The sequence below is a fragment of the Theropithecus gelada genome, chromosome 7b, assembly GCF_003255815.1.
Source record: "Theropithecus gelada isolate Dixy chromosome 7b, Tgel_1.0, whole genome shotgun sequence".
Lineage (NCBI taxonomy): Eukaryota > Metazoa > Chordata > Mammalia > Primates > Cercopithecidae > Theropithecus > Theropithecus gelada.
Window position 1 is genome coordinate 17,994,725 of NC_037675.1, and position 25,383 is coordinate 18,020,107.

The 25,383-nt window shown below is 37.7% G+C and overlaps 1 protein-coding gene across 4 annotated transcripts in view; it reads left to right on the forward strand.

The window, feature by feature from the left end:
- Nucleotides 1-25,383, forward strand: part of LRRC28 (leucine rich repeat containing 28) — a 135,676-nt gene that overhangs the window by 93,070 nt on the left and 17,223 nt on the right. For 3 of the 4 annotated variants that reach the window (XM_025391228.1, XM_025391231.1, XM_025391229.1), the window contains 3 exons: nucleotides 13,149-13,251; nucleotides 22,866-23,041; nucleotides 24,972-25,131. In XM_025391228.1, coding sequence (XP_025247013.1) covers nucleotides 13,149-13,251; nucleotides 22,866-23,041; nucleotides 24,972-25,131 — 439 coding nt within the window. The remainder of the gene's footprint in view (nucleotides 1-13,148; nucleotides 13,252-22,865; nucleotides 23,042-24,971; nucleotides 25,132-25,383) is intronic. The other variant, XM_025391230.1, reaches the window with a different exon arrangement.

Sequence of the window (25,383 nt, forward strand, 5' to 3'; positions counted from 1 at the left end):
AAATTTAATAGAGTCCTCAAAACTTGAATATTTGCTTTTGATTCAAAATAGCTCCGTTAACTAAATAACTCAGACAACTGCAACTCATTTCTTGGCTTCTGAAAGTGTAGGGAGATATAAAGAAAATGATTTTTTTCTCTAAGGCTTTTTAACCATGCGCTTCTGGTTTTCATTGCATAATTAATAAGTCCAATTATCCAGGTGTGTTTACAACTTACTTAATGTTGAATAATAGATAGAAGGATTGTGAGGTTGCCCATTCACAAATTGACTATGGAAGAGCATCCTTTAGTTAGCTCCCAGGAAATGCCGTGTCAGCCAAACTCAATGCCAGTAACTTCTGTAGTTTAAGAAAACAAGAAAACAAAAGTTGTACCCACATTAGCGATGGAATTCTTATTGAATGTTAACTTAAAAAACAGTGATTGGGCTGGGAACCGTGGCTCACTCCTGTAATCTCAACACTTTGGGAGACTGATGTGGGTGGATCACTTGAGGTCAGGAGTTCTAGACCAGCCTGGCCAACATGGTGAAACCCCGTCTCTACTAAAAATACAAAAATTAGCTGGATGTGGTGGCGGGCATCTGCAATCCCAGCTACTGGTGAGGCTGAGGCCCAAAAATCGCTTGAACCTGGGAGGTTGCAGTGAGCCAAGATTGCACCACTGCACTCCAGCCTGGGCAACAGAACGAGAAGAAAAAAAAAAGCGATTGAATTCGTAATCAGGAACGTTTGGCACAGGACATTGAGATTTACAGAATGGCTTGTGCATAAACCACCATGTAGTAAGCCCAACAGCTAGTAGAAAATAACTTTCTACTAAGGAAAATTAACTGGGTTTCTAAACCAGCCCCAGAGTTATCTCTTGGAGATTCTAGTAGTGTTTATTTTATTGGGAAGAGTTATTCTGTGTGTCAAGGACTTGTGCTACATACTGAAATGATGTTTGAAAAATATCAAATGTAAATAGATTTTTAAAAATGAATGTATCTCTGCACTAACCTAAAATTGTTTATAGAACAATTTTAGTGGACAAACAAGCATGAGAGTGCAGAGATTCATGTTTTAGTGTGATTCTACCAGTCCTCCAGACCACACTCCGTGACTTTGATAAGGGTATAAAGCTGGCCCTTTGTCACGTAACAGGAGAACACTCCAGTTTTTTATAGTGGTAGTACTTGTATTTGTTTGTAGGAATTGGATGCCTTATGTAGAAAAAATATATAGCAAGTAATGGTGCAGTTTTAGAAACTAGCTCCTAGGCATTTTCAAAGCACATGCTGAAATCCCTTCTCTTTTTGTAAATGGCATATAAAAGGCACAAATCTGTTAACTGTACTTGTTTTTTCTATTGTCTCTTATTCCTACTTTGTTCCTACTTTCTCTGTATTTGCTTAGAAAGTCAGGAAAAGAATTGCTGTTTACTATTTTTTAATAAAAATTAAAGTCCACACAGTAAAACTATTTAAACTTCAATCTAGTATTGAAACTAGTTGGAAACCAGTTAATAATTTCCTAATCTCAGACTTACAGATGAGTGTAAACTGTACTGTACTGAACTGTGAATGTATTTCATCTGCAGTTTGAAGAACTGTGGCCTTGACATCATTATTTAATGGGACCAATTTGCAGAATTTGTGACCTTAAGTAAATTTCAGTGAAGAACTTTATTCTAGTATGGACAAAAAGTCCCAAAGGTTGGAGTGAGTTCTGTGTTTGAGTAGAAGGTGTGATAGCTGCTTTCAAAAAGGGGACCCAAGCTTGTGACAAAATGATGTTCTATAGTAATTGTTGGGCAGGTCTCTATTTAATGAAAACAGAGAAAAGAAAGTCTTGAAAGCAAGGTTCAAAATCTAGTAGTGGGAAGAAATGAGAGAATGAGTCTGTTAACAAAAATCCATACAGATCTTTCAGGAGAAAAGTTAGAACTCTGGAATGCAAATTTTGTCAAGGAAATGGATGTGCAATGCTTCTTTTTGAGCTCTGTCTTTTTGTAAGTATTTGTAACAAAAACTCTTCTTTATCCTTGTGCTGCTTATTCATCTGAGCCAATTCTACTGTCTTTTTTTTTTTTTTTTTTTTTGAGATGGAGTCTCTCTCTGTTGCCCAGGCTGGAGTGCAGTGGCGCGATATGGGCTCACTACAACCTCCGCCTCCCGGGTTCAAGCGATTCTCCTGCCTCAGCCTCCTGAGTAGCTGGGATTATAGGTGCATGCCACCACGGCTGGCTAATTTTTGTATTTTTAGTAGAGATGGGGATTTCACCATGTTGGCCAGGCTTGTCTCGAACTCCTGACGTCAGGTGATCCACCGGAGTCAGACTCCCAAAATGCTAGGATTATAGGCGTGAGTCACCACGCCCAGCCTATTCTACTGTCTTCTGACAGTGCTTTGTTTTTCTTTCAGGGTTTTTCTCTTGTTTAGGTTTTCTTAGGAAGTTAACGGTTATTTCATGTGGCTTCTGCAGCAAGGGCCAGACGTTGACTTACTATGCTAATGTATGAAGAGAAAAGTACAGCTAGATTAGGTGAGCTTTAAGTGAACAAATTTATATTTTTCTCTAGTTTTGGAGTAGGATTTAGGGGGTGGGACATGATTAATGTGAAGAAAGTGAGCCCTGTTCTCCCAAATATCAGTTAAAAGAAAAAGAAATGCTGCTCATTCTTAGGGCACAACGTGAAGCTTAGAAAAATAGTAGTATGAGGGCTAGCACCATGAGCAGAATGTTTACCAGGAGTTTTTTGTTATTCTGGTTCTGGAACTCACAGCTTTTTAAATAGTGACAGGAATGTGCAGTACTAGTGAAGTCTGGAAGATGTTATGAATTGACTTAAAAGCAAGAATCTAGAGTTTCCATCAGTCATAGCTTTCAGTAAAGTTTTAAGTTCCAAACAAACCAGAAAAACAGGCACATAGTGCAGCTGAGCAGCAGTTCAAGGTACAATGCAGTGAAGACATTTTGCTCTTCACATAGGCTGCCATGGTGGGGTTGTATTTTCCAAGTCCATACTGGACAGTCAACCAGTTTCCTTCTCTAGGATCTTCTCTGAAGGAATTCTTGGTATTTCTGCCATAAATCTGTAAGTTAGAACTAGCCCACCAGTTTTCTAGTCCTTTAAAGCAAGCAAAGAGAAACTTGGTTCATCACTTATCTCCTTGGCAATGTCTGCTTCAAGATCCAACTCTGATACTGTACCTGGATGCTTTGGGCAAGAACCAGCTCTCTCACCCTCAGCCCCCAGGCATCCTGCTAGGTAGTACCACTCCCTGCCCTGCATGGGAGTGTCCTGCTTGTATAGAAATAATGTGTTGGGGGAGGCTGTCTAACTTCCATCATGGTGAAACAGGCATATGTGCCTTTAAATCCCAGCTCTACCACTTACTAGCTGTGTAATCTTGGACTTAGGAGGGTTATTTAAGTCTCAGTAATAAGGTAATATTAGCACCTACTTCATAGCACGATTGTGAGAATAAGATCCATAAAACATGTATCACTTATAAATACCACATAAGCATACAGTCAATATGAACTGTTTTTACTCTGTAACTAGACTGTAAGGAAGTGTAGGAAGTGTGTGTCTTCATGTTTGGACCCCAAGCATTGAGCACAGTGCCCAGCCCACTGCTTGTCATCTCTTTGTTACCTGAACTGTGCAACAGAAATAGAGATGCTGCAGCATGAATATTTAAACCAACAGCAAAGGAAGCCTGCAGTCATTCAAATTCATTAAAATCTATTTATTTTAATTTAACAGTTGATGATCTACCATGTATAAAGTTATCTTATTAAATTATAATTCACTGTTAGGTCTTATTTTGTAAAAGCTGAATAGACTAGAAAGACAGTGACTTTGTAAGAGAGTTAATGGAGTCTGTGTGTTTGTGTGTATTTAAAGAAGCTAGCACTTAAAAATTTATTACTCTGAGAAAGTGGTTGAAGGGTTGTCTTTGTAAAAAGCATCAGGTAGGTAATTTAAATTCATTTTAAGAATTATTTTGGAATACACTGTAAATTATTCTGAATTTATTACTAAGAAGCCCACGTTTTATAGTATTTAAAGCATTGTAATTATGACTAATAGTATCTCTGATTTATTGAACTGTGGTAATTGGTTTAACATTGATAGAGCATTCCAAACAATTTATTTTGGTTGATTGCTTTGATGTTGTTGTTTCTTTTGGTCCATCATTTTGTTGATGAGAATATACATTCACCTTTTGATAAAATAAATGAGTTTCATACTGGTCAGCATGGAGTAAACACAGACCCTGTTCTGTCCTCTCCTGTGCTGTCATTCCATGCTCGCTTTTACAGTATGGTTAAAAGGGCAGCAGTCTGAATACACAGGAGCTTTTTGTTCCATTTTCAGCCATGTGGACTGCATATGCCAGAGCCTTGAGGTTGAAAACAAACAAACAAACAAACAAACAAACAAACAAACAGAATTGGAGTTTGTGCAGGACTCCTAGATTTTGCTAATTTCTAAGTCAGAAACTCTGATCTGTGAGTTTGGAAGAAAAAAAGGAAATATTTTGAACACAGTACAGTACTTTAAAAAGCCACATGAAAAAGTTCTTTATGGCTGTAGCATCTATGCAGATGGACAGCTTCCTTGCTTTATAAATTTTACATACTGAGCCTTTTTTGCTCAAGAACTTTAAAAATATTATTGCATGATATATCTATTGTAAGGTATTGGTGCATTAATATTAATAAAAGGAAGAAAACCACCCCAGTGGTTAGTAGATGAGTGATCTCTTCCAAAGTTAATTATTGAGTGAAGGTTTTTTTGTCTTAAGAATGTAAGAAATATCTCAAAGCCTTTTCATGAAGTACATGTTTGTATTTCAGCCTCGTAGTGATTACGAATGCCATTCCATTGTGCTTGGGGTTTTTGCCAGCCGACTGCCTTCTGGCCAGGATCACGCTCTCAAGAGACTGTCACAGCACCGCCTTTACAGCCTGTGACCTTGCCTGGCGCTGCGGTGTCCTGGCCTCCCCACCAGGCTGTGCTGTGCCAACTAAAACTGCAGAGCTGCCTGGTTCTCTTCATCATCCCACACTGTTTTGTGATCTCCTCTTTGTATTCAGAAGTAGGAGGTAAAAGAATAAGATGTATCGAGTACCAATTATTTTGCCAGGAATAAAGCTGGGCACCATATATGTTGTTTAATCTTCGTAACAGGTCTGTGAGAAAGGTACTCTTATCCCCTTGTTGCAGTGGAGGAAGCAGGCTCAGAACATTTCATTTCCCTTCATGTCAGGAAGCAGTTAGCAAGTGGGGAAGCAGGATTCAGACTCAGTTCTGACTCCAGCACCCACTGCATTATCTAATTTCAGTACTGCCATTCCCTACTCTTTATCAGATTGTGTATTTGGAAAATTTAAGTGTCTGTATTACATACTCATGTCCATGTGGCATTATGCTGGCTAATGTATAATCTGAACATAGCAGGTACTGATTTTCTTTCAGCTTTAACATAAAATAGTCTGTTTCATGGTGGGCATATATTAAAAAATTACCTTCCTCAAAGTAGCCAGGAGGTACAAACTGAATTATCTGGAATATTGAAAAGCGAAGACAAGATCTGAAGCTAATAGCATTTTTAAATTATCAACTCGTTTTTTCCTATAAAACTAACATAGGGAAAGAAGACTAAACTAGTAAGAGGTAGCAAGTGCCAGCTTTTATTTAACTTTATTGTGTGATCTTTGCATGTCACCTCATTTAATTTGCACAAGCTCTTTTGCAGTATAGAGAAAAGAGGTGCTTCCTCTGTCATGTCTCATTTTGTGTCCTTGGTTTGAGGGGATAAATCATTGTCTCTAGAGGCTGTTGCCTCCAACTCTTTTCTGTGCAATTAAAGTATAGAAAAGTGTTACTACCATTTGCTGCATGCCAAAGAGAATTCTCTTTTAATTGGCCTTCTTCTACTGTAGGCACGTACTTCCAAATATGTCACTTACTAATAAAGAGAACAGTAACTGCCATATATTGGAGAAGGTTGTGTGCCAAGAATTCTATTTGATAATTTTTAAACCTTGTTAGCAATTCTCACTAAACCTGAGGACAGCTTTATTTTCCCCATTATACAGATGAGGAAACTAAGCCACACATTTAGTAATTAGAACAAGGATTCAAACCCAGGTTGTCTGACTCCAAGTCTGTGCTCCTGCTCTTTTAACTAGTATGCTCTGCCCCTTACCATTGCATATACCCAAGTAAAGAATATTTCCTGCTTTCTGTGAGCCCTGCTCAGATTTGTCTTTCAAGGGGCTCTGAAAGACAAATCTGAGACCAGAGATCATTTGCATTTTATCAACGCAGTTTCATTTTGAAAAAAAAAAAAAATTCCAAGGTGTTCTATGTGCTTTTAAAGTCTTCTATTTGTGACTGTAGGACTTGTTGAGCACCTTTTCATATACCTATTGGCCTTTTGTATATGTTCTTTGGAAAAATGTCTGTTGAGATGCTTTGCCCATATTTTAATTGAGTTGTTTTTCTGCTACTGAGTTGTAAGAGTTCTTTATGTATACCAGAGAAGTAGTGAAGAAATAAAATAGGCATTTTTAGTGCCATGTTGAGGCCTTTTTTATGCAAGTGGATTCTGGTATTTATAGTTTTCCCATCTATATTTTATAAATGTGTTGCCTTTTACACCAATAGATATGTCCATGAATGTTTACTTAAGTTAACAGTATGCAATATTTTGGTAATTCTCTAGTCTGATGCTTAAAAAACATATTGTATGCTGATTTAAATATCACAATTGTTTTAAACATTCAGTGACCTTGCAACTGGTAATATTGAGGGACCAGGTACTGTTACCCCATTTAACATATGAGCAAACAGAAGCTCTGCTCACATGCCTTGTAAGTGAATAGTCAGACACTTGAGTCCTCTTATCCCCACGGTGAGCAAATTATTCTCTTCAGTGACTTATTTCTGAGTTAGCGCCTCTCTTTTTATTTTTTACTTTTTTTAGCAGGGTCTCACTCTGTTGCCCAGGCTGGAGTACAGTGGCGCAGTCATGGCTCACTGCAGCCTTGAACTACTGGGCTCAAGTGATCCTCCTGCCTCAGCTTCCTGAGTAGGTGGGACTATAGACGTGGGCCACAATGCCCAGCTAATAGTCGTTCGTTCATTCATTCATTCATCCATCCATTCATTCATTCATTCATTCATTCATGTTTTTTGAGACAGGGTCTTGCTCTGTCACCCAAGCTAGAGTGCAGTGGTGCAACTGTGGCTCAGTACAGCCTCGAACTCCTAGGCTCAAGTGATCCTTCTGCCTCAGCTTCCTGAGTAGCTGGAACTATAGGCATGTGCCACCACTCCCAGCTAATTATTTTGTAGAGACAGAGTCTTGCTGTTTCCCAAGCTGATCTTAAACTTCTGGCCTTAAATGACTCTTGTTTCCTTTTGTTTTAAGATAAATTACATTTTAATACAATATTTTAAGAAATAAAATTAATGCAAAGAAATCCATGGTAAACAAAATAGCAAAAATCTGAATCAAGACAGGATCTGGCAATGCCATGTTGAGACATTTGAAGCCCAAGGCAAAAGGAAGAATGTGCACTCCTATGATTTTTTTCTAGAACCTTAATTTTTTAGGGCATTAAAGTACTTGAAAAAATATCAAAAACTGAAAGTAGGTGTATTAAAACTTGACTTTATTCTAAGTTTAAATATTTTGTTTATACTAAAGCCAGAATTCATTGTAAATTTACTTCTCCAGCTTTAATGGAAGCATACTTATCAAAAATATTTTCATTACAACCATTACCCATTTAAAAAATACATAAAAACCTGTATACGTGGTACACATTTTTCCTTTCCAAATTGTATGACCTCTGTTCCGTGTTATTTTTCACTGAAGAAGGTTGTGTGTGTGTGTGTGTGTGTGTATTTTTTTAAGTAAATTTTCTTATGTATATTTCAGGTTTATAACATGATATTATGGGATACAAATAAATAGTAAAGTGGTTACTGTAGACAAACAAATGAACATATCTATCATCTCACATAGTTTTTCATGACAAGAGCAGCTAAAAATATATTTAACAAAATTCTGTAATACAGTACAAGTTTATTAACCTTAGTCTTCATGTTGTACATTAGGATCTCTGAACTTGTTCATCCTACATGTCTGCTATTTTCCATCCTTACCTTCTTCCCACATGATAACCCCTGTTTCAGTCTTCTTGTGTACTTGAGCTCTTTTTTATTTTATTTTATTTTATTTTATTTCATTTTATTTATTTATTTTGAGATGGAGTCTCACTCTGTCGCCCAAGCTGGAGTGTAGTGGTACGAGAGTGTAGTGCAAGCTCTGCCTCCTGGGTTCATGCCCTTTTCTTGCCTCAGCCTCCCAAGTAGCTGGGACTACAGGCACCCGCCATCATGGCTAATTTTTTTGTATTTTTAGTAGAGACGGTTTCACGGTGTTAGCCAGGATGGTCTCCACCTCCTGACCTCGTGATGTGCCCGACTTGGCCTCCCAAAGTGCTGGGATTACAGGCGTGGAGCTCTTTTAAAAAATATTCTGTATATAAGTGAGATTGTGCAACAGTTTTCTTTGTGTGTCTGCCTTATTTCACTTAGTATAATGTCTTCCAGATTCATCCAGGTTGTGGCATAAATCTCTTTTTTAAGGCTGAAAAATATTCCATTATGTATACATACCACATTTCTTTATCTGGTCATTCATCAATGGGCATTTACAGTGTTTCCATATCTTGGGCTGTGGTGAATAATGCTGCAGTGAATATGGGAGTGCAGATGTCTTTATGAGGCAATGATTGTATCTCCTTTGGATATATACCCAGAAGAGGGATTGCTGAGTCATGTGGTAGTTGTATTTTTCATTTCTTTAGGAACCTCCATACTGTTTTCCATAATGGCTGCACCAATCTACAGTCCTACTAACATGTACTAGGGTTCCCTTTTCTCCACACCCTCACCAACATTTGTTATCTCTTATCTTTTTTATGATAGCCATCCTTATAGGTGTGAGGTGGTAATCTCATAGTGGTTTTAATTTGCATTTCCTTTACTAGTGATGTTAAGCACCTTTTCATATACCTGTTGGCCTTTTGTATATATTCTTTGGAAAAATGTCTGTTTAGATGCTTTGCCCATTATTTATTCGAGTTGTTTTTCTGCTATTGAGTTATAAGAGTTCTTTATAAATTTTGGATATTAACCTCTTATCAGTTATGTGGTTTGCACTTATTTTTTTTTCTCAGTGAGTAGGTTGCCTTTTCATTTTGTTAATTGTTTTCTTTGCTGTGCAGAAGCTTTTAAATTTGATGTAGTCTCCTTTATTTTTGTTTTTGTAGCCTGAGCTTTTGGTGTGATATCGAAAAAATCATTGCCAAGGCCAGTGTCAAGGAGCTTTTCTCCTATGTTTTATTCTAGGAGCTTTATGGTTTCAGGTTCTATATTTAGGTTTCTTAATCAGTTTTGCATTGATTTTTGTGTATTGTGTAAGATAAGGGTCCAATTTTATTCTTTTGCATGTGGAAATCCAGCGTTCCCAGCACCATCTATTGAAGACACTTTCTGTTCCCTGTTATGTCCTCTTGGTACCCATATATGTTTGGATTTATTTCTGGACTCTCTGTTCTGTTCCATTGGTCCAGGTTTCTGTTTTTGTGCCAGCATCATAGTGCTTTTGTTACCATAGCTTTGTAAAGTAATTTTAAATCAGGAAGTGAGATGCCTCCAGTTTTATTTTTCTGTCTCAGTATTGCTTTGGCTATTTGGGTTTTGTTGTTGTTGTTATTGTTGTTTTATTTTTTTCTCCGTATGAATTTTAGGATTTTTTTCTATTTCTGTGAAGAATGCCATTGGAATTTTGATAGACATTATATTAAATCTGTATATTGCTTTGGGTAGTTTGGATATTTTAACAATATTAATTCTTCCCATCCACGAACAGTGGATATCTCTCCATTTATTTGTGTATTATTAATTTTCTCCCATCAGTTTTTTATAGTTTTCAGTGTATCTTTTCACCTCCTTAGTTACATTTTCACCTGCTTAGTTACATTCATTTCTAGGTACTTTTTAAAAATACTATCAAAAATGGGATTGTTTTCTTGATTTCTTTCTCTGGTCGGTTGTTATTTGTATATAGAAATTCAATGAGTTTTATATGTTGAAATGTATCCTGTAGCTATAGTGAATTCATTTATAAGTTCTGCTAGTTTTTTTGTGAAATCTTTGGGGTTTCATCTCTTATTTTTTACATATTTGCAGCTCAATTAGCACCACAGTTTTTCTCTTCTGGAATATGTACACTTTATAATTGTTTTTATCTTCTAGTCTTAGAGATCTTTTTTTCTTTTTGGTGTACTGGAGTAAAAATGGACTAAAAAGTTCATAAATGACCCTGAGACAGCTGAATCACCATTTGAAAAAGGGAATTATTAGCTGTACTTTTATGCCATGTATAAGAATAGACTCCAAATGAATTAGAACTCAATTTGTTTAAAAAAAAAAAAAAAAAAAAAGGAAGAGAAAAATGAAACCATATGAACACTAGAAGAAAATATGGGTGAATTCTGCTTAAACTTGGATGTCACAGGGAAGAGGTTTTCTAACTACGACTCAAAATCTGGAGGCAATTTTTAAAAAAGATAAATTGGAAGACTTTTCAGAATTTTGCATGACAAAAATACATCATCAACTAAGTTAAATGACAGCTGACAAACTGAGAGAAAGTATTTATAACATAAACCACAGATGTGGAACTCATGTCCCTGATACATAAAGGACTCATAAAAACAAGGGGTGAAATACCAAAAACCTGATCAAAAAATGAGAAAAATATTTGAACAGGCAATTTACAAAATGTATGTAAATGCCTCTCAGACATAGTTTTGAAATGTTCAAACTCATAAGTAGAAAAATGCAAGTTAAAACAATGTCAAGATACCTTTTCTTACCTATAAGGATGGCAAAAATTTTAAAACATGACGTTTTGCTTCCTATGAGGAAGCAGGTGCTCTCATACGTGGCTGGTAGGGGTGTAAATTGTTGTAACCCTTTTGAGGGAAATTGTGGTTCATTTTTGTAACTGGGCAGGATGATTGTAATAGGACCAGCAGGAAGTAATGTTAACCCACCCTACCCTCTCCCACAGGAACTCTTTCTTACCTTAACTTTATATTACGCTCCTCCTGCTTTCTGGGACAAATTATCCAGAACCCATTTGTGAACCATAAGACCTTCAACCAGCTTCTCTAACATAAGTGATCGTATTATATTACAGTTACCGTTTTTCCTGTTTCCACATAGGTTAATACTGTATTCATAGCTGTATTTCTAAGGCCTAGCATAGGCCTAAAGGTCCTTAATGGTTAAATGGGTTTTCTTTTGCAATATAAATGAATCTAAAAGCCTCCTAATGTAGCTATCTGGGCCTTTGACTTTCCTAAACTAAAGAAAGATTAGGAGGAAGAGCTGTCCTTCAGCCTATCTTCTGTTTTCGTAAGCAGAACCCTAGAAAACCTTTCAAAGACTATGTTCTTTCTTTTTTCTCTCTCTTTTTAAAAAATTTTTAGTCAGGGTCTGGCTATGTTGCACAAGCTGGATGCAGTGGAATGATCTTGGCTCATTGCAGCCTCAACCTCCCAGGCTCAAACAATCCTCTCACCTTTCCCGAGCAGCTGAAACTAGAGACACATGCCACCATACCTGGCTAATTTTTTTGTATTTTTTGGTAGAGATAGGGTTTCACCATGTGGCCCAGACTGGTCTTGAACTCCTGGGCTCTAGCAATCCACCTGCCTTGGCCTCCCAGGGTGCTGGGATTACAGGCATAAGCACCACCACCTCCCACCCCCGCCATATTATGTTCTTTCTTAAGAGCAGATGGTTAGCAAGACTGCTCAGGACTCTGTTGTGTACCTCTGTGACAATGAAGACAAATAGCCCTAGTCAGTGAGTGCTTAGGAGTGGAGAGGAGAGCTGGTTGCACATTCCTAGGCACATGGGAAGGGATGGCCTGGATATCTGAGAAGTGTCTCTACCACCTGTTCTTGCTGGGAATCTCCATCCGTACTTTCAGCCTTATTTCCTCACTGGATCCTCTTCCACTCTTTGCCTTCTCACTGCCCTGCTACCTCTGGGAAATACACTTGAGTTCTGCCTCTTTCTGACATTCTTGTTACTGTTGTAGACCCTTCTTTTGGGGCCCCCTCTCTCAACTTCCTCCTTTTCCAGGTTCATACCCGTTCCAGCCCCTGCTCTCTGGCCTTTAAGTCTTGTCTATGCCACTGTCCCACCTCACGGGACTGGGGTTTGGGTTCTGCTTCACTTCTTCCTCACAGGGAAGTTCTCTCTATTCCTACATCTGCCTGGATCCTAAGACTCCTGCCTAGCCAATGCCTGATCCCTAATCCTCTCCTCCATCCACCTTTGCCCATGGGAGGTGAGACACAGGAAATCTCTGTATAAGGTGTTAAAGAAAAAGTGATTCAGTGGCACTTGTTAAAGCATAGTACGGAAGATTTTATTTGAGACCATCAGCCTAGGTACAGCAACCGCTGCAACTGGGTCTTGTAGTTGGGGAAAGAGATTGGGCCAGCTCTGAATATAACATGGGCAAGTAGGAATTTACAGCCAAGGAGCAAGGTGATCAGTGGATGGAAATTGCTCAGAGGAAACATCAGGAATAAGGAGATATGTATAATCTCCATATGTATAACAATATGTAGTTCTGGCAAGAAAAGGGATGACTGACCAAGTAGAATTCTTGCTAAAGACAGGCCAGGGTGATTATACCTAGGAGATGGGGGAGAAAGGAGGAACCCAGTCAGATATCCCAAGTGAGGGGTTCTTGCTAAACTGACTTAGCAGAGTTCTTTGCTAAAACTGGATTTTACAAGGTCCACATGTGGACCTAGAAGAAGGTTTAGGAACCTGACTAAAGTTTGGCCAAGCAAAGAATCTGTATCAAGGGGCAGAACTAGGCTTGTTTAGGCTGAGCTATAGCTTACTTTATATAACACTTTTATGGTTTTCTTCCAGAATAGAAATTTTCGAGTATTTCTAATATTATGTATTACATTTTATATTTCACATTATAATGGTGCCTGTATATAGGAATTACAGCACTTTTCTTTCTAATCCAGATTTAGGTCGATCTCGAGAACTACAGTATGTATACGTGGATAACAACATTCACCTGAAAGGCTTGCCATCTTATCTGTACAATAAAGTCATCGGGTGCAGTGGGTAAGGCCAATTTCACATTTTGAACTAAAAAATAGATTAACTACTTTTGGTACTTCTGTTCAATTTTGTCTTTGCCCTTGATATGCTAAACCAAGTATCCTTAGAAACTAAGGGTATTGGGCAGGCAGTTTGGAATATTGCCTGCTGGGTTCAATCAGTAAGTTATTTTCTAATTGAAAGAAAAATGAATCCATGTATACCTTTTTTTATTATGGAAAGAAACACCTTTATTTCCCCCCCACATACCCCAGCTTTATTGAAGTAGAGTTGGCAAATAAAATTGTAATTATTTAAATTGTACACGTGATGGTTTGATGTACATACATTGCCACACGTGCCATTATAAACTCAGTGGTGCTAGTCACAGAAAGTAGAGGAATCAGCATTAATTTAGAAGTTTTTCGTTCTCCGAAGCCCATTGCAATGACAATTTTACTGCAGTGACAGTCCTAGTATCTAGGATTTTACCAGTTGGAAATATTTAGAACTCAACATTTGAGATAGTCCCTCAAAATAAATCATGATTCTAGCAACCAAAACAGATATTTCAGTTAATGGGCTTTTATTTTCAGAGCAGCAATAATCTTTTCTTTTTAGTCAGGCTTTTAGAAAGATGGTTTCATCTTCTCCTTCTACAGTGCTGGCACAGAACCACCCTAAAGTGTTTCCCTGAGTGGCCAAGGATTAAGATGGGGCCACTCAACCACCAGGACCCACTTGTGACTGACCTTCCTTTCCCCACTTCAGCAGCCAAGTGAATACCCCGGAGGCAACCTAATCAGCATGTTTGACTCTCCCCTTCTAGTCCCCATCATCCTGCATGACTTGGCACAGGCTATGTGTAGTTCTGGCAAGAAAAGGGATGACAATAAATATATACATAGAAGACAGTCGTTCCCCGCCGTTGGCATAGCACAGCTCCAGGGGCAGTCCTAGGAGCAGTTCTTTTAGGAAAACTTATGCAGTTGTTATCTTGGGAAAGCCCAAGATGAGTTCAGTGCCTGTATAGGCTGATGAACTCCAAGCTGAGAGATGTATTCTGGAACTTTCTGTGAAGCAAAGATGATAGAATTGGTGTTTTTAGCTCAGTGATTTTTCTACAGCTGCTTATGTCACAGCTGTGATACTATGTAGTCATTAATCCTAATGAGTTCTTAAAGGATCATTAATATAGCCTAATTCTTCCAGGTGGTGAATAAAATGCCTGTAGTCACCATGGTACATAGAATGATGCAAGCAAGCTCCAAAGCTGAAGGCACTTTTTCGCACACCAGAACCTTCAGCGACCAAACTGAAATGCAATCTGCATCTCTGCCACAATTAAGGAGTAGCTCTTATTTAAGAAAAAGTGGGGCCGGGCGCGGTGGCTCAAGCCTGTAATCCCAGCACTTTGGGAGGCCGAGACGGGCGGATCACGAGGTCAGGAGATCGAGACCATCCTGGCTAACACAGTGAAACCCCGTCTCTACTAAAAATACAAAAAATTAGCCGGGCGTGGTGGCGGCGCCTGTAGTCCCAGCTACTCGGGAGGCTGAGGCAGGAGAATGGCGTAAACCCGGGAGGCGGAGCTTGCAGTGAGCCGAGATCACGCCACTGCACTCCAGCCTGGGCGACAGAGCGAGACTCCGCCTCAAAAATAAAAAAATAAAAAAAATAAAAAAAAAAAAGAAAAAGTGGGCCGGCCACGGTGGCTCAAGCCTGTAATCCCAGCACTTTGGGAGGCTGAGACTGGCAGATCAGGAGGTCAGGAGATCGAGACCAGCCTGGCTAATGCGGTGAAACCCCGTCTCCACTAAAAAAATACAAAAAACTAGCCGGGCGAGGTGGCAGGCGCCTGTAGTCCCAGCTACTCGGGAGGCTGAGGCAGGAGAATGGCATAAACCCGGGAGGCGGAGCTTGCAGTGAGCTGAGTCCAGCCACTGCACTCCAGCCTGGGCGACAGAGCGAGACTCCGTCTCAAAAAAAAAAAAAAAAGAAAAAGTGCCTTATACTTTGTTGTTTAGATATAGATGTTATTGACTACTAGAAAGTTCTGTTTGTGCTAAGTAGAGAGATATTTTTAAGTCTTTGACTTGGTGTCTGATAGCAGTGGTAGTAAATTTGATGAGAACTCCAAATCTTTTTTAAAAAACAAAACACTAGGGAAAAATACACAAATTAGGTAGAAGTCGACTTTTTTTATTATTAAACTTTTGTTAGTAGTAATAGAGAAATAAAATTATTAACAATATAGGTATCAAACAACCAGTTTTCTAATAGTAGTATTGAGGGAATAAGCAGTCCTACTTACAAATGGCCTATAATCTAAAGGCCTTTTTAGCCTGTTGGTTTAACTCTGAACTCAGAATGCTTTCTTCATAGAAACGGCTCTAGCCACCACCTTGCTAAGCAAACTCATTGAAGAATCTATTGACTCATTGACTATTTTGCACCCCCTAAATTATACTTACATATTTCTATGGCAAAATGTGTTCAGAATTTTAATAGATGATAACTGCTGAAGCTTTGACAACAGCATTAAGAGTCTCCTTTCTTCTGCCTCTTTTATCTGTTGGATATGTGGAAAGGGACTTCCCAGTTCCAGTTCAAAGTAGTGTTGCTTCGTGCCTCAGCCTAAAGGAAAGGAGGGGGAAAGGGTAGTAGCACAAGGGCCTGGGGGAAATCTAGTAAAAGGACATACATACATGTATTCGAAGCCTAGAAAGTGCCCTTCTTGATTCAGAACAAGAATTTTGGTCCAGTTGTTCCTTCAGTGACCATTTATTGAGCAACTACTCTGGTCACTGTATGAGATAATGGCTATACAGTGATGTGCTAAGCAACGCAGTACCTGCCCTCATGGACCTTCTGATCTAGCCAGGGAGTCAAGCAAACCCTAAATAATGTAACAAACTTGGTACTAGTTCTCTTTAAGGAAGTAATATTTAATCTGAGACCTGAAAGATCAACTCCCTTGGTTCTTCACTGCTATCATATGTTGCATCTGGCCTAGATGTAGGCCCGGGATATAAGAATAGCTTCTGCTGTGCTGTACAAGCTCTGAAACAATTGCATTACCCTTTTCAGATTGAGGGTCTAAGAATTAGAGCAACAACTGAGCAAAATGAACACAGCTTTAGGGACTTGTGAGGCAATATAAGAAAAGTCTGAGAGAAATATATATATTTATCTCAGATTCACATCTCGGAGGGAGAATAGAGAGAGAATGGGGTATAAAACTTATAAACAGGTATAAAAACAGCAAATAGCAAATGTTGCAGTTTTAAGAAATCTCAGAAGTCTCATAAAATTATCTTTGGTATTCATGGAAATGCAAACAAAGTTAGCTTCTCCTTATTCTGTGTTTATTTGTCAAATAATTTGTGAACATTAGCAAATCAGCACAGTGCTAGAAATTGTGGGAAAAACAAATATAGTTTAAATGTTTATCTTGATATGCAAAAATAACTGTAATACAAATAATAAATACCCTAAGAGAGGTAGAGCGATGGAAATGTATAGCATGGAACTGTGTTTTATGACCTAGCTTCAAAGCCACACACTGTTGTTTCTGTTAAATCCCGTTGATTACACAGGTCAACCCTATTCAAAGTAGGAAGGGAGTGACCACTAGGAGCGAGCACCATTCGGGGCCCACTTGGAGACTGGCTATCACAGCTTCATGGCATCTATACTATTTGCTAGCCTCATGGAAAGGAATGATCTTCATTTTTTCTGGGTTTTTCTTGTTATTACAGGAGTAAATGTCCTTTTTCTTCTACATTATAGCCAGAAAGAGGGGTTCATTCCATGTTAGAGTTTTAGAGAATGGTAATTGGCACACATGCTTACTGAGGAGAACTTAACGGTAAAAGTAATCCTCTACAGGATGATTTTTTCCAGTTGTTTAATCATGTAAAAAAGAAAGAAAAAAAACAACCAAGCCACTGCTTTGCTTTTTATTGTGTAAATAAGCAATTATAACTGGATTTGTGTCCAAATTGGTTAAATACTATTCTAAGGGTTTATTAATATAACCACTGAGGGTAATAGAGTTGCTTGTATGAGAAATGTATTCTGAGTTAAACTAATACACTAAAAGTAGTCCATTTTTATGTAGGGGCTGCCTGCCCCCAGTATCGGATACCTGAAACACACTTTCATGGAGCAGGACCAAAGTGGCCTGGCTGCAGATGAAAGTACTCAAGTGTGATTGAAACTGTCGTTTAAGAGACCGAGTTTATTATACTTTAAACTCAGATAATAATAAAAAAAAAAAAGAAAAAAGAGCTACATATGAAAAAATAAATAAATAAATAAATAAATAAATAAAAAGAGACCGAGTTTGCAGTTTGACACCCATGAAGTTAATTGTTGTTAAAACAAAAATATTAATTACTTTTAAGTGTTAACAGAATATAAGAGAACCCAGGGTCTCTACAATATAACTTTCACAGTATCTAGGAAACATTCCAAAATTACAAGACATGTAAAGAATCAGGAAAATGTGACCCATTCTCAAGAGGAAAGGTGACCAGCAGAGATTCCAACTTTAGATGACCCAAATTGTTGAAGTGACACACAGAGATTTCAAAGCAACTGTTACAGTTATTCTCAATGATTAATGAATGAAAAGGCCAGAAAAATCGAGACTAAAAAAAAGGAAAATCTAGAATTGAAAACAGTGTCTGAAGTAAAAAATTAACTTAATGGACTTCATGGCAGAATGGTTGGAACAGAGAAAATGTCACTGAACTAGAGATAGATCAGTAGAATTGATCCCATCTGAAGGACACATAGAAAAGACATTGAAAACAAAAATGAACACAGCATCAGGGACTTGCCAGCCAATATAAAAGAGTCTTGTGCATGTATAATTGGCATCCTAGAAGGAAAATAGGGAGAGAATAGGTAACATCAGTAACAAACATGTTTGAAGAAATAATGTTTAAAAATTTCCCAAATTTGATGAAAAACAAATTTACATTTTCAAGAAGTGTAGCAAATCCTAAGCAGTATAAATTCAAAGAAAACCATGCATAGGCAAAGCTGATGAAAACAAAAGATAAAAAGAAAATTTTGAAAGCAACCCGAGAAATAACATTACATACAAAGGAGTAATTCAAAAAGATTGTTAACTTCTCATCAGAAACTTTGAAGTCCAGAAAACAATACAACTATATTTTATAAGTGCTGAAGAAAAAAGTCAACTCAGAATTATATAAATACATTCTCAGAACAAAACTTAGCCTTAAGTAGCTCTGCCAAGATGACAGACTCTTTCTTTGTCCAAGCCAAGGTTTATTCTTTCTAGGTGACATAGTTTCTTTCCATCTCCATATCCACTTCTCCCCTTTCCTTTTACTTTTAAGCTGAAGAAAAACTTTTTTGCTAAAAAGGAGAAGGATAAATCTGTAGCACTTCCCACAAGAATGCACATGTAGATGACACAGCATAGTTTCTGAAGGAGAAAAGGTCATTATTTGGGTACTATCAAAAGTCATACAGCTCTCACTCCCCTCTCAGTCTATTATATATTAATGTCTGTCTCTCCTCACTATAAGAGGCCCAGTTTTGATCTTAAGTGTGTTCCTCACAAATGTATATGCTCATATGTACCAAATACACAATTTTTATGGAGACAGGATTTGTAGTAGCTCCACACTACAAACAGCCCAAATGTCCATCATTACTACACAGCAATGAAAATGAATAAACTACAGTACACAAAGCAACATGGATGAATTCCAGAAGTATAATGTTGACAAAAGAAACCAGGCACAGCAACCTTCATGCTGTTCAAACAGGCCAAACCAGACTATAGTGTTAGAATTTGGAATAGTGGTTCCCTTTGGGGTATGGGTTTTGCTTAGCAGGGGGACCCAAGGTGGTCTTCTGAGGTTCTTGTTCTTAACCTTGGTGATTAGTGTGTTCATCTTGTGAAAATCACAGAGCAACTGTGATTTCTGTACTTTTCTATATGATGATATGTTTAAATAATGTTTTAAATATTTTAAAGTTTACCTTAAAATATCAATAATTTATTCAACATTATATTAAAGAAAAACAAACATTACTATATTGGTATGTTAAGAAAAACTTTAGATGAATTCTGTAGCCATATATAATAATTTTTATATTAAATGTTGATGTATTCAAACTATGGCCATTAAAATCAGGAATAGGAGAGGAGTGAGGGCCCACTGTCACCACTACCATCTGTCTAATGCAATAAGATGGATAAAAAGGAAATAGACATTATAAATACTGGGAAAAAAGAACCAGAAAGGTCTTTATAGGTGATATGCTTGAATATCACCTATCTAGAAAACTCAAGATATGCTACCAAAAAAATCTTTCAGACACATAAAAGAATTTAGTAAGGTGGCTAAATATAAGATAGCATACAAAGATCAGCAGCTTTTATGTCTTCATAAATTAGAAATCAAAGTTAGGGAGAAAATGTCATTTATATTTGTACCACACATTTAAATATCCAGTAATAAATATCACAAGAAAGGAACAGAATCTGTATGAAGAAACTTGTGAAATTTTTATTAAAGGATAGGATATAAAGCACTAGGTGGATAGTACAGACACACCATGTTTTCAGATAAGGAAATTCATTATCAAATTACCTCTCTTAACATGGAAATCGATGTTAATTCTAATCCAAATCTCTGGAAGGCTTTAGGGAAATAGAGATAAAATAATTGTAAAGTTCAAATTGAATGGTAACTGAGAATTGCAAGAAAAAAAATTGAACAATAATAGTTAGGACAGACTTGTCAAATGATAGAATCTTCTATAAAGTATTGTAATCAAAACAATATAGAACTGACACAGAATTAAATTAATGTATCACTGAAACAGACTAAAGACTCCAGAAAGCAATGCCAGGGTATATGGGAACTTAATAGAATAAAGAGAACAGTGCGATTCAGAGGTAAATGATAGTGTTGTTTAATAATGCTACCCCAATTATTTTTCCCAATGTCCTATTTTATATTATATAACCAAGTAAGACAAATAGATAAAACATCTACATGTAAAGGCCAGGTGTAGTGGTTCACACTTGTAATCCCAGCACTTTAGGAGGCTGAGGCGGGCCTACCACTTGAGGTCAGAAGTTCAAGACCAGCCTGGCCAACATGGTGAAACCCCGTCTCTACTAAAAATACAAACATTAACCAGATGTGGTGGCGGGTCCCTGTAATCCTAGCTACTCGGGAGGCTGAGGCAGAAGAATCACTTGAACCTGGGAGGCAGAGGTTACAATGAGTTGAGATCGCGGACTGTACTCCAGCCTAGGTGACAGAGCAAGACTCCGTCTTAAAAAAAAAAAAAAAAAAAAAAAAAAAAAAAAAAATTCTACACCTAAAAATACAATAAACATACTGGAAGAAACTTTAGGATAATATATGCACAGTCTTCAAATTAGGGTAACCCTCTTAAGAAATTCAGAAAAATGTAGATACTGTGAAGAAAAGAAGTGGATAGATTTCACATCAGAAAAGAATGACTGCTGACAAAGGGAACCATATGCAAAGTTAAAAGACAAAAACATTTTTATTGATAAATATTTCAGTGTATATGACAAAGGATTGTTATCACCAATATGGAAGTTCCTACAAATTGTTATATTTTAATTCAACAGAAAATTAGGTAAGGGATGGACATGGACAGTTTACAGAAGAAAAAATACAAGTGGCCAGCAAACCTAACAAAAGGTGATCAAACTCATTAGTAACCAAGGAGACATTTCCATTAATCAGCCTAGCAAAAACTGAAATGACTGATAATATCCATTTCTGATGATGGTGTGAGGAAATGGATACTTTCTTAACAATCATTTTGGAAAGATCTCAGGCATTTAAAATGTTCATTTTTCATAGCCAGTGGTCTCAGTTTGGGAATTTTACTATAATAAAAACATCTGTGCATTGGAATGTATGTAAGATTTATTGTGGTGATGTATGTGTAGTAGGAGGGAAAACATTGAAGTCAGGATAAACATAATAAATAAATTAATAAACTGTGGTTCATCCATAGTATGGAATATTACAAAAGGAATTCTCTAAATCTATCTTGATTAGTATAAAAGATTATGTGACACAAAGTCACATTTCAGAATTATTTGCTTTGGGAACTAACAGAGAAAGCCACTGGCTTCTTACCCATAATGATACTCCATACCTCTTCTGTTTATCTCAAGCTCTCATTTTCAAGACCCTAAAGACTTCCCCATTTCTGTTTCCTTCTATATTTGGATTCTCTTTACCTCTTTGCCACTTATCAGTCCCTTACCTGTCTACCATACTGTGGTCAGATAGTTGGTAAAAAAACAAAACAAAACAAAGAAACAAAAAAACCAAACCTAACAGTCTTCCCCATGAATTAAAACCATCTAACTTCAGCTAATATTCCTGGCCTCCTCCCCCTACCCATCCATACCTGTTTCCTGCATCCCTGTTTCCAGCACTGTTGAAACCAAGATGTAGCCATATTCTTTCAGGCTTCTGTACTGCTGCACATGCTGTTCCCTCTGCTTGGAATGCTCATTACACATTTCCATTTATTCCAGGTGAGTTGAACATTAAGTCAGATATTGACTTATCTTTAAAATTTCCCCTAATTCCCTGGACAGAGTCAGTCAACCCTTCTTTGCCCCCACATTAGAACAATTGTAGTGATTTCTCCCAAAGGAAGGGTTCATTCTCGTTTTTCTTAATTTAAGTATCTTAACTGACTAGCATATAGTAAGTGCTCTGGAAATGTTTTCTGATGGAGGGAAGGAACAAACGAAGAAAATTTAAAAAAAATAAATGAATCAAGGGCTTCTGGCTTCCAGTCCTGTGCCCTAAGCTTCATTGCTTGTATCTAGTCAAGGTTAGTGATATTATTTTGTGTTTTCAGAGCCAAGGTTTGTTGGCCATCTATTTGTCATTACACAAGAAAAGTATTGAGGCTCTTAGGTTACCCAATGGTTTCACACAAGAAGTAGAATGAGATTGGATTTGTGAGTTTTGGTAACATTGCAGCATTAGGGACGAGGACATCTCTGCCTTCTGGTTATGAGTGGCTGCAGGGAATAGGGCATGACTTGGCTTATTGAGTATGCCAAGAATATTTTCCCCACAAGTTTATGGGAGGATCCAATAAAGTTATCTTCTGCCATTTAAAATCTATTTGCTTTATGGGTTTAAGTTTTTCTGCACAAAAATTCTATTAAACCAAGATGCTGTTACTCAACAAGGTACTTTTTTTTTTCTTTAATTTTGAGAGTTTCAAAAAAACACATACTTAGAGAGGGTAATAAAATGGGGAAAAGTAGAATTTTCAAAGCAAATTATGTAGAGCCTAGGAAGGAAAGTTCCTTTAAGGTTCTTCCTTGCTGGAAGTGACTGGGCCTCAGCAATGATTTAGCTGAGTTCCAACTAATGAGTTTAGATTTCTGGGCCAGGTTTTATGAAGGAACCCGGGATAGCATCTGTTCACTTTGAAAAGAATTCTGGCAATTCTACTTTAAAAGAATTCACGAATTTTCAAATGTATATTTTGATTAACACATTTTATTGGCACCCGTATTCTTCTCCTTATTGCTAATAATACTGTGAATGTGTGTCTTTCTGCAGCTGTGGTGCTCCCATTCAAGTTTCCGAGGTGAAGCTGCTTTCCTTTTCATCAGGGCAGCGAACCGTTTTCCTCCCAGCCGAGGTGAAGGCCATAGGGACGGAGCATGATCACGTCCTCCCTCTGCAGGAATTGGCCATGAGAAGTCTGTATCATACCTACCACAGCTTGCTGAAAGGTACGTGGGACTTCTGGTTTTTTTATTATTCTGTGTTATTTAGTGAACATTGTGCTTTGTGCACCTGTTTGGGCTTTCATCTTAAAAAAAAAATTATTGTGGTAAAATACACATAACACGAAAGTAACCATTTTATCCATCTTTAAGTGTACAGTTCAGTGGCATTAAGTACATTCACATTGCTTTGCAACAGGATTTTTCTAATAAGAAAAATACTTTTGATATTTTATCAACACTGATCACTTTAGCACCCCCTACAGACAGAGAAGCATTCTTAAAAAACGTGGTTGTCAGTTGCAAAGGACGGTGCTTAAAAGTTCAACTGTGTGGTTTCAGGTAAGGAACTTGGTGTTGGGAATGTGTATTTGGTTAAAGTAAAAGGCTGGCAGTAGGGGAAATTTGGAAAGATCTTGTCCTTAAAGTTGGATACGTCAGTAGAGCAGGTTTTTGCCTTGCCACCTCCTTGCATCTCAGCAATATGTAGACCTAAAGGAGGTAGAAGTACTGGGAGCCGTTGGCAGTATTGTCGTAGTTAGGCAGCTGAAATTTGGAAAGGATTTGGCAGTGCACAGATTTGATAGGTATTGTGGGTGTATGTCTGAAATGCTTTAAGACAGCACTAGGCAATATTAATACGAAAAATACATTTCAGGTGTTTTTAAAACTGTGAAATGTTTCATCTTTACTTAAAAAACAGAGTCCATACAAAAACATCTCACATTAACCTTCCAGAAATGCCTAGTGCAAAGTTAAGTTGGTTTTAAAAGTTAAACAGAAAATTATAGTTGTTCACCAATCAGTAAATTCCATTTTTCTAAGTGTTATTGATGAGTCTGGACATATATAAAAGGTAAAAAGATGATTCGTATTTCCTTCCCAAAGATGAGTTGATAATTTTTAGATTTCACCTCAGCATGAGCATTTCTCTCTCTGTTGGATGTTCATCATCAGTAGAAACCTGGTGTAAATGTGTCCTCAAGAATGCTTGGGCCACTGGGATGTTTTGCTTTAAATGTCTCTTTTGGGTAGCTCAGACTAAGCTGGGAAGGAAGCTCCCTGTTTTTATTAATGACAGTTCATGGGAATAAGACAAGGAAAAGCTTGATTTCATTATTTTTCATTCTTTTTTTATTTCCTCCTTTTCATTCTCTTTAAAAAATATGATTTAGCCTTGGTGGAAGATTGATACTAAATGCCTGATAGATTAGGGAGAACTTAATGAAAGTCAGTTTTAGTCGTCAGTTCCAAAAAGTCTCTGACTCTTATTAAAGTTTGCAAAAATCCTCTTTGGGTGAATTATCCCTTTTTGATCTTTGTTCTTAAAAAATATTTTATCTCACTTATTCCTTGCCTCTACCTCAGGATAGTTTCTGGCTCTTTTTTTTTTTTTTTTTTTTTTTTGAGACGGAGTCTCGCTCTGTCGCCCAGGCTGGAGTGCAGTGTCCGGATCTCAACTCACTGCAAGCTCCGCCTCCTGGGTTCACGCCATTCTCCTGCCTCAGCCTCCCGAGTAGCTGGGACTACAGGCGCCCGCCACCTCACCCGGCTAGTTTTTTTGTATTTTTTTAGTAGAAACGGGGTTTCACCGTGTTAGCCAGGATGGCCTCGATCTCCTGACCTCATGATCCGCCCGTCTCGGCCTCCCAAAGTGCTGGGATTACAGGCTTGAGCCACCGCGCCCAGCCAGTTTCTGGCTCTTAAAATGATTGAATTTATGTTTTCTTTTAGTATCAAAAATATAAAAAAAACTTTCATTTTCAGATGATGTTAGATTTTTATTCAGTGTCTATCAATCAGATAACAGAATTTTCAACATGAAGTACTTTTAAGTAACTGAAATTATTTGGTAACAAAGAGAAATATTTTAAGAAGCCTAGTTTAAGGAAGTCTGATTTTTTACTCATGTGCGTGATTTTCTCTTGTGTTCCAGATTTGAACTTTCTGTCTCCAATCTCATTACCCAGAAGTCTCCTGGAGCTGCTGCATTGCCCTCTGGGGCACTGTCATCGGTGTAGTGAGCCTATGTTTACCATCGTCTACCCCAAGCTCTTTCCCTTGAGAGAGACGCCAATGGCAGGGCTGCACCAGTGGTAATCATGCCTAAGTGGGCACCAGGGTTTACACTCAGGCAAGGGGTGCCGGGTGGGGAGGCAAGAGGCTGTGCATGAAAGCATTAAGTCAGCAATTTTAAAGGGGCATAACATGCTTCCTGAGGAACAGCTAAATGAAATGATGCTCACTTTGAACATCAGAAGAAAACTGGACTTGCCTTTATTAGTTAATTTTTTGGTCATGTGCTGGACAGTTTTATTGTATATATTATTTAGAGGAACTCATTCTTT